Source organism: Varanus komodoensis, unplaced genomic scaffold (assembly GCF_004798865.1).
Source record: "Varanus komodoensis strain SLA01 unplaced genomic scaffold, ASM479886v1 scaffold20_1, whole genome shotgun sequence".
Lineage (NCBI taxonomy): Eukaryota > Metazoa > Chordata > Lepidosauria > Squamata > Varanidae > Varanus > Varanus komodoensis.
This window is the reverse complement of record NW_025335587.1, coordinates 4,692,353-4,702,629: the sequence shown is the minus strand read 5'-3', so window position 1 is coordinate 4,702,629 and position 10,277 is coordinate 4,692,353. Positions and strand designations below refer to the sequence as shown.

Sequence of the window (10,277 nt, the reverse complement as noted above, 5' to 3'; positions counted from 1 at the left end):
CTGTCATTTTGGAGATTGTATCCCAGTACTGCTTTTCCTACTCTTTTATTGACTATGAAGGCTACTCCATTTCTTCTGAGGGATTCTTGCCCGCAGTAGTATACCTGATGGTCATCTGAATTAAATTCACCCATTCCTGTCCATTTTAGTTCCCTGATTCCTAAGATGTCGATGTTCAGTCTTGTCATCTCTTGTTTGACCACATCCAGCTTGCCTTGATTCATGGATCTTACATTCCAGGTTCCTATGGAGTATAGATCTTTGCAGCATTGGACACTCCTTTCACCACCAGATGCATCAGCAACTGAGTGTCCTTTCGGCTTTGACCCAGTCGCTTCATTCTTTCTGGCACTACTAGTACTAGCCCTCTGCTCTTCCCCAGTAGCATATTGGACACCTTCCGACCTGAGGGGCTTATCTTCCAGTGTCGTATCTTTTTGCCCTTTAGAACAGTCCATGGGGTTTTTATGGCAAAGATACTGGAGTGGGTTGCCATTTCCTTCTCCAATTGGTCATGTTTTGTCAGAGCTCTCTGCTATGACCTGTCCATCTTGGGTGACCCTGCATGGCATAGCTCATAGCTTCATTGAGCTATGCAAACCCCTTCGCCACGACAAGGCAGTGATCCATGAAAAGTATCTACTTCCCCTAGATACTGTTAATTATCCATAGTGGTTTTCAGAATGAGGCTTATGTGAATGCTTTATAGTTGTTTGCATCTTTTCCATAGTTAGGTGTGTCTTGTGAATTTAAATGATTTGGTTCTGACTCGTTTTCTGAAATATGGACTATTGCCTCAAGCAGGTATGGTATCATGTGTATGTTCTGTGGCTAATCTGCATATTTGGTTTGCTTGTCTCAGTTGAAAGTTGGTGCTTTAGATTGGTTTCTGGAATATTAGCTATTGTCTGAATCAGGTACTGGAGTGTAGTTTCTTTGTACATTTCATAACATGGTGTAACATTCTCTTCCAGTCATGTGTGGCAGCTGAACATGGTTGGTTTGAAACTTACTTGGGAAATGGCATTCTGACCCATTCCATTCGGCTTTGGATTAGTTCTGAATATTATGAAATTAATAGTAACATTCAAAGGTATCAGTCCTGAACTACTAACACTGCATGATGTTTGGGGTATATGTTCATTTTAAATAAGCCAGCTTTTTCTGTTTTAGTTGTAACACCATTCTCAAAGATCAGTCTCAAAATCCCCACCCAGCCCGAAGCCAGCTCGGCACATGGCAAGTAGTTTTAAAACATTTTCGGACACGTTGCATTTTAATAGTAATTTTGTAAAAATGATAACCGCCTTTTCTACATGAAGACCTGAGCTCCCTTTGTTACCATTTGTGTGTACACCCGCCCAAACACAAGCTAAAGGATGATGATGATGGACACCTCTCACTTCCGAGTTGGCAGCAAAACAGAGAGGTCTAAGGAAACCCGAAGACCGACGTTCTCTAAGATTCTAATTAAGTCTATGCTGCGGGCGCCGGAAACAGGAAGTGCGAGAGGGACGGTTAGCAAAAATAAACAACCGTATGGCTCCAGTTGACAAGATGGCGGTGCTGCGGCCGAGCCGTCTAGGGCTGGGGGCTTTCTTCTTGCTTCTCGCTCTGGGCTGTGAGGCGGCTTGGGCCGACGGGGAGCTTTCTTCTGACTCCTTTTCCGAGGCCTTCGAGCCGGCGTTGGGCAATACTGCTCCGTGCCAGCGAATCTGCCAGAGTACCTACCCGCTCCACACTTACCCCAAGGTAAAAGAGGGGACAGAGTCCTCCTTCGCAACCAAATAACTGCCGCTGGAATACCCCCCAAGGTGGCTGTTAGCTAGCGCTTAGTGCAGTTTCTCTGTGCACTTAGGCCAAAGCTGTTTCTACCCTCCCCGCTCCCTTCCTTGTTTGTAAGGGAGTGGGGTGGCAGCTTGTGGTTTTAAACGAAATGAAATTCTGGTATCGGCTTGGAGACGGAGAGCTGTTGTATTTTCGCTGCTGATTTATTAATTTGGAAAGCATATATCTTCTTTGATAAAGTGACTAACGGTATACTGCAGTAACACGCACACAGAAAGCAGCTCTTTTGTTTTGGCGGATGGACGAGAGCAGAGCATATTTAGGAGATCCTCGGAATTATTCCCATTTGTTTGGTTGCTCTTCTAATCTGGAGGTAAACTGACAGTGGCCAAGATTTTGTAAGTCTGATCCACGATTGCGTGGAATGGGACCTTAAGTGCCTGTGCTCTGGAGTTCCGTATCAGTGCAGATTACACTAGCCAACTCTTCTGGGGGTTTCATGTCTCCTGAGGACATACTTCTTTCAACAAGCATTCCGAAGAGAATAGTCGTGTTTCTGTATATATTAGTAATATGCTGTATTTAATTGTGATCTTCTAATTCTGGGTGTCTCTGAGAAATATATTTTACAATTATTAATAAATCTGCTTTAGTAAAATTAATGCTTCTCTTGCTCTTCATCCCCAGGTCAGCTGGTAGTTTGAGTTGAATGTTTTTTGGGGGTGGGAAGCAAGCTTCTTGCAGGTGCACCCTCCCTAAATGATGGGTGAAGCCAGGTTGATTTTCCCTTTGCCTTCATGTCTCCCCTAAGAGGGGAGTGATCCTTAACACTTTGGACAGTGGATTAATATATTGTTAAGTGTGTGTGTGTGTGTGTGTGTGTGTGTGTGTAATGGAGCATAGTGTTAACATTGAGGCTAGCAGAAAGACTGGATTGGCCCTCAACTTGCTCCACGAGCAAAGTGAAAGGACTCCACAGGCTGGTGGGTAAAAGCATGCTTCCTGCAGTTCCCTCCACCAAATTGCACCCCTACTTTGACATTTGCCCATGTAGCATAAATACCCTAATTAGAGGCTGGACTGTAGTTCCTTTATATCCTTGAATCGAGGCTTCCTGATTTAGGGTTGCCTGCTGACATGATAGTTTTCTTTTATATGGATCTCATTTCATGTCTACTGTTTTTCTTGTTTGGGAGAGACCCATTTCACTAAAGGCAAAGGTGCAGTTCCACACTACGTATTATAGGATGTGAAATACAATTGAATTTGTATTGGTACTTTGCTTTTTTGAATTACACAGGAAACACACAAAATCTAACAGAACAGCAACAAACAAGCAAACAGAACAAATAAATATAAAGGCAGCGAAAGATACAACAAGCAATATTAAGGGTATACCAGTTTCTTCAGTGTTTCTCACTGTCAAATGGCTTATGAAATGAGAAATTTTTCATACAGTGTTGGATAGCGAGAACTCTAAGCAAATTGGGTATAATGGCAGAAAATGTATTTTGCTGCATACTCCCCTGCATAACTTCAGATAATGGAGTGAGGCAGCTGTCTTGTATCAGGTGAGACCATTGGTCAGTCTATCTCAATACTGTCTGCACTGCTTGGCAGCATGTCTTCAGAATTTCAGGCGAGTCTAGCGGAGCCTGGAGATACCTGGGGCCTTTTTGTTGCAAAGCATGTGGTCTGCTACTGAGTTACACTGACTTTTCTGTTGGAGACCAGCATCCCAGCCAAGGATGGGAGATAAAAAATAGGCATATTAGTTGATGCTTGAGATGTAGTACCAGGCCATTTAGGTTTTAGGAATAAGGAACTTTCAGTTGTGCCCAAAAGCAGAAGCCAATGCAGATGGTATAGTATTAGGATTTACATGCTCCCTATAGCAGGTGCCTGTTAGGACTCTAACTGTTGCATTTTCTGGCAAGTTTTCTGAATGTTGTTCAGCAGTAGCTCCACAAAAAGTATATTATTGTTGAGCAGTCAGATTCTAACATGCACACAGATCAAGCCTAACCAGAAAAGGATACAGTTGGCGTAGAAGCCTAAGCTGGAAAAACACTTCTAGCCAGTTCTGCTGCCTGGAGTTCTAGGAGCACCAATAAACCTGTTCCTTGCGGGGGAATGCAATACCCTAGTCCTGACTTCATTTTATAGCCAGTCAAGAGTATTTCCATTTTGCCTGAATAAAGTTTGAGTTTGTCAGCCCCATCCATCCCAATGATCTTAGCCAATGGTTCAAGAGTGTCGCTGTTTCCCTAGAATTTGATGAAAAGTAGTGAGCATTCACTGTTGTCTTTGTGTTGATAGCATTATAATCCATACTTTCTAATAAAGTTTCCAGCAGTTTTATGTAGACACTAAGAGTGAGTGAAATTAAATGAAACTGAGAGGACCTCAGATCAAGTGGCAATTTCTGGTTAATCTGCTAATGTCAGTATTTTAAAAACTAGAGTATAACTTTGTTTTGGTGAATCAGTGTCTGCTTTGCTGTATACATTAAAATATGGTATTTACAGGAAATTACATAATGGGATGGGATGGCAGTTTTAAAACTGGAGCATGAGCATGTGCTTGACATCTTGAGTTAGATGTACAGTGTTAAATGAAATTTGAGTTTAACATGTTAAGACTAACAATATTCACTTTCTGGCATCAATAATTTTCCCCACTCTGTAATTGGGGTTTTCATTTTCATCTGTCTGTCAACTATTACCTATATCTAACAGGAATATTTCTTGCATTCAGATACATATTCTGTTTCTAAATCTTCTCTTTCTTAAGTATTATTGATGCAAATTACCTTTGCTTGTTCTTCCCGTGGTTTTAAAGCATTGATCCATTGATCTGCTAAATAGAACTAGAGTTCATGAGTTTTGTTTGAGCCATCATTTTATGATGGCTCTACAGCTATACAGAAATGGTGACTTCCTGTTAGATATTTCATATGTACACCATTTGTGCCAAAGTCAAGTGTATATAGATTTTTTTTTCAACTGTTTAGTTTCAGAGTTCTGTAAGTTGTTTGAAGACATGTTTTAAAGCCTGTTTTACTTTAATCATATAAAATCATCACCCCTTAAAAATCTGCTGAATTCTTACTTTACAAAGTTCATCAGTCTTTTAGCTCTCTATTAAAAGTGATATAATCAAATAAAAGGGCAAGAAATTGCAGAAGTTAACTTTCCAACACATTGTGTGCTTTTATGGTATGTTGTGTTCAGAAGAATGTTTATAGAAGGAGGCTTATATAAATAGTGACATGTTGGCATTTAATTACTAGGAAGAAGAGCTCTATGCATGTCAAAGGGGCTGTAGACTCTTCTCCATTTGTCAATTTGTGGATGATGGAATTGACTTAAACCGGACTAAGCTGGAATGTGATTCTGGTAAGATAACCTAGCATGTTTTTCACATTATAACAGATGTCACTAGTCTTTTTAAAATATATATTTTTTCAATATAAAATCCAATTTTAAAAACTTACAATTAAAATAAGAGCGCACAACATTAAGCATACAATTAAAATACTTTAAAAACTTCATTTTTTAAAAACTGTGCACCTTATCACCAGAACCATTGGTCAGTCAAAAAGTTCTTTCAAGAAATCTCTCCTTTCCAAACTAGATAGTGTCTTGTAAAGGTTCTAATCCTTTTCTCTTTTTAAACACATATATAATAAATGCACCTCAAATCTCATTAAAATTATGTTTATGTACCCTTTTCTCACTTTAATATCACAACTTTATCATTAATAGCTATATTTCAGACTTCTTTATACCAATTACACGGTTATAGGATTTTACTTTCCATTATTAGCTATTATTCTCTCACTGTTGTTAAGTTTGTTATTAATTCTCTATTATTCTTACTCCATTGTTTCTTATCAAATATTGAGAGTAATGTGATCTCAGGACATAATTTGATATTTAAACTTAGTATTTTGCTGCTCCCTCTTTCCAAAACTTCATTATATATTCACATTTCCACCACATATGAAAATACATACCTACTCTACAGCCACACCTCCAACAAAAATTAGAATATTTACTGTCTATATGATTCAGCTTCACCAGGGTTAAGTACCATTTCCATACTATTTTTTTCCCTTTATTCTTACTTAAATACATTTTATCTATTAGCCCACCCAGAAATTTTCCCAGGCTTCATTACTAATATTCTTAGATCTGTTTCCCATGCAGCTTCAAGTGGATCATATTGATCCTGAGATTCTGACAATATCCTAGATTTTGTTTATGATCCCTTTCATCTATATATTATGTTTTTTTTCCTTATTTCCAATCATATTTTCACATTTGGTATAACCTCTCCATCTGCCTCCAACATTCTAATTGGATCACCTTATACCAAGAAGATAGGTTTTGAAATTTTTGCTATGAAAGAAGAGTCATGTAAAGGGCCTAAGCTCAAAAAGGTGAAATTAGCTCAGAATTCCCTCTGCATGTTTAATGGCACAGATCTTCCTTCATCAGAGAAATCTATGGCATACACATACCTTACAACACAGAGAATGTGGTAATTTAATTACATTTGCTTGTGATGGTGTTGCATGTTTGGGTGTTCAGCTCATCATATAATCTTATGGTATTACTAATTCTCAACTTAAGCACATAAATTTAGGACCTACAAATGGACTCAGTGACCTACAAAAGGTGTTTGGCTATGTGAAAAATATTTTTGTCCCAATTTTTTAGTATTTCTTTGACTTACTTGTGATTTTTATAGACCTTGCATGTAGTTCTAGCCATAACTTTACCTCAGTGGCATATTCTATTATGGTGTTGGATGTTGGGAAGTGGAGTCCAACAACAGCAGCATGCTTTATGGTGCTGTTAACTTGGATTTCATATGCAAGTGCACCTTAGTTGTTGATCCTGAAGGTCTGACCTTTGGAACTGAGAGAACTCATATTCTTTTACAGCATGTACTGAGGCATATACCTCTCACTCTGATGAGCAGTATGCTTGCCGTCTTGGATGCCAGAATCAATTACCATATGCTGAATTGAGACGAGAGCAAGTAAGTATTAACTTGTTAAATCAGTGAATAACTTTTAATTGCTTGTATTGCCATTCTACTTTAAATACAAATACTGAATAGAAGAGCTCTTTAAATTAATCTGTTTCTTGTTGGTTTTATGCTAAAATGGAAAGAGCATTTTAAAAACCATCAAACTCTTTGTTTGCAGCTCACGTCCTTAATGCCAAAAATGCATCTTCTCTTTCCTCTTACACTTGTGAGATCATTTTGGAGTGATGTGATGGAAACAGCTCACAGCTTCATGACCTCCTCATGGACTTTCTATCTCCAAGCTGATGATGGTAAAATATTGATCTTCCAGGTACTTGTTATCCTGTTCTGCTATTACAGAGTTTAAAGGATCCTGTGGAGCAGGGAGGGTGCTTCTAGTTACAAACCAACTCTACAGTGTATGTCTGGCTCTGTCCCAATATGAAAATGTTGGGTTTGTTACCGAGTAAGATTAAAGACTGAGGTGTAATATTTGTGTTGGCTTAAATTACTATTTGTCGGTTATTGTATGCATGACGATCTTAGGATTGTATGCATTCCATACACTAATCTGAACGTTTGAACGTTATAATTCCAGTCAAAGCCAGAAGTTCAGTATGTTCGGAGTCGTGCTCAGGAAACCCCGAATTTAAAAGACTCGTCGCTTAGTAAAGCATCTTGTAAGTTAATCTGAGTGAACATTTTAGGGAATGGAATACACTCAATTATTACTTGTATGAAAAAAAGCCATTCTCTTTACTGAATGGAAAACAGTTTTGACAAATGTAATCTTTGATTCAAAACTGAATAATTCACTATTGGAGAGTAAGATAACAACAGAAATCTCCAATTTATTTTGGATGTTGTTTATTTAGAATCAGTTTGTTGTTTCAGCCTCTGTGTGTTATGTTCAAAACTATGGCAACAACATATATTTTATGGGTTTTCTACTACAGTTGCCTCAGTAGCCCTGTCCAGCAAGGTATTTCATGTTAATTACAATTTTTTAAAAAAATCTGGACATCTTTCTAGCTGTTCTTTTTCTCCAGGAGTTTCTCCCATTGAGACACAAACAACTTCTCTGTCTCAATATTTATTTATTTTTTCTTGTTAAAAAAGGCATTTTAACAGAGGGTTTTTTGGAGAAAAATATGTTGAATAGGCAGTAACATCCAACACTGCTACTGCATTAGTAGTGTTAACAGCATTCATAGGACTGGGTATCTTAGTTTATATATCCCCTGTGATGATATTATTAAAAATTTAACAAAAATGAATGTCTCTCTTCAGTAGATCTGCAGCCAGAAGGACCACAGACACACAAAGGATTCTTTGATGAGGATGACAGTGACAGCTTCTTCAAATGTATTTCAGTGTATGTATTTTTGAGCAAATGAAGTTAAATCTCCTAAAAGAGAACTGTACTTAATTCCCAGTGTTTTACCATACTTAATTAAATTACTAGCACAGTGCTACTGCCCTGGCTTACATTTAACAAGTTCTCAATGAAACTTCCAAAGTATTCTGTATTAGTGCACTTTTACCATGTGAATGAAATTTGAGAAAGCTGTTGGCTCACATGAAACATTTTGGATTAGTTTAGGTATGAAAGATGCGCAAGTAGTTTATCTGCTAGGCTGATGACATAGAATGTTTTGTGATAAGGTAGTTAGAGTTTTGAATCATGCCAGGATTGTAAATCTAATTCAAACCATGGTTAATCATGGCTTGTCCTAAAGCAGAGTAATTATATTTTCCCAGTTGAGATGAAATCAAAGTTATGGAGAACTGAATAAATCTAAATTTCATTCAGGCATGCCAAGTAGGAAAAGGGTACTGCATGCAAGTCCAATTTTTGTCAATATCTTCACTATTGCTGTCAAAATATGTGTGCAGCCTGCATCACTTAGTATTTTATTAAATGAAAAGATAGTGAGCATGATAGCCTCTTAATTAAATAACAAATACATATTTGTTATTTTTATTTTTTAAATACTAACTATGGAGGCATCGAAAAGTCTGCATAATTTGGATTGTGTGTATAGAAACTTGTTTCAGACAAGGGAATAATATGGGGAAAAGACAGTATCACTTTTCTCAAGCTTTAATTTATGAATAGCCTGGCTTTTTTACATTCTAGAAATTCTGGATGGATATTAACAACCACACTTCTACTCTCTGTATTGGTGTTGCTCTGGATTTGTTGTGCAACTGTTACTACTGCTGTGGAGCAGTATATTCCTGCTGAGGTAACTTTAATCCTGCCACATTATTTAATTTAATAATTTAGTTTAATCTTAACAATATCTTGAATGCTATTTTGGAGGAGATTAATGTACTTTATGGAGGAGAGATGAGAACTAATGATCCCATTAGCCTTCAGTGTATCACCTTTCAACTGTGAATAAACATACCACATGAAAACCAACATAAATTCTACTTAGAGGAGATGCATTGTAATTAATGGGAGTTGAGTTAGCTGTGATTAATTTAAGTCATATTAATTTAATAGGTTTATTTCAAGTAGGGCATGCATTGGATTTTACCTATCAGCTTGTAGCTAAAACTTTTAGTTTCCTAATCAGCTGTTGTGAACCCTGAGAGCAAATTCAAAATAGTGCATATTACAGCAGTAGAGGCAGGTCAGAGTATCTCCTTTGGAGAATTAAATGCTAACAATAATGCTGTTGGGTGAACCCTAACATCTCCTAGCAGAAGGAAGAATTACATCTGTTTCCTGTTTGGTGAAGCAATGTTTTCTGAACTTGATGGACAGTGTGTGTGGTTGCCACACTGTACTATTATGGTACAGATAAACAACTATGCCAAGAAATAAGAAAAAGTTATAGGTGGGAAAGCAATATAGATATATTAATGAAAATAAATTAGAATCTCAGAAGCAGGCAACATCTAGGAGGCCACATATGCATCATGTAAAAGATACAGTAACCGTTTGCATGGCACAACAGCCGCCATGGCTTAATTGATTTGCCAGGCCTGAAGCATTATGCTGGTTGCCTGTGGATGCCATTTTTGCATGGTGTCCACAGGTATCTGATTTGCTGTGGTGTTTTATGTTGTGCAAACCCTCCAACAATCCTCAAACAACCCATTAATTAAGGTACAGTAGGCTGTCATGCAAACTAAGTCAGTGGCTTGTTGGATTAGATAAAGATCTAGCATTGCAGTACTTTGAGAATCTGTGTACAGTCATTAGGAAAGTTATGGTATTCAACTAAATTATTACATCCAAAATGTTCATTATATATTAATTCTTCAAGTATGTTCTATTGATCTGTGCTTTAAAAATGTTTGGTGGTGTCTCAAGAATATACAGAGACATTTCACTTCCTGAAGGGTAGCTTCCCTAATCTTGTCTTCCCCTTTTCCCACAGCTTTCTGCTAAGTGAACTAAATATATATAATCCTGTGTTTACAATCCTAAGCAT

General features: G+C 37.6%; 1 protein-coding gene across 2 annotated transcripts in view; it reads left to right on the top strand.

Annotated features, from left to right (window-relative positions):
• The first annotated feature begins 1,534 nt into the window (after positions 1 to 1,534).
• TMEM59 (transmembrane protein 59) overlaps positions 1,535 to 10,277 on the top strand; it is an 11,308-nt gene continuing 2,565 nt past the window's right edge. The window contains exons 1-7 of one of the 2 annotated variants that reach the window (XM_044430280.1): positions 1,535 to 1,752; positions 5,081 to 5,186; positions 6,740 to 6,837; positions 7,007 to 7,159; positions 7,427 to 7,508; positions 8,122 to 8,203; positions 8,969 to 9,077. In XM_044430280.1, the coding sequence (XP_044286215.1) occupies positions 1,540 to 1,752; positions 5,081 to 5,186; positions 6,740 to 6,837; positions 7,007 to 7,159; positions 7,427 to 7,508; positions 8,122 to 8,203; positions 8,969 to 9,077 (843 nt within the window). In that variant the 5' untranslated portion in view covers positions 1,535 to 1,539. Of the gene's footprint in view, positions 1,753 to 5,080; positions 5,187 to 6,739; positions 6,838 to 7,006; positions 7,160 to 7,426; positions 7,509 to 8,118; positions 8,204 to 8,968; positions 9,078 to 10,277 lie in introns of both variants that reach the window. The other variant, XM_044430279.1, reaches the window with a different exon arrangement.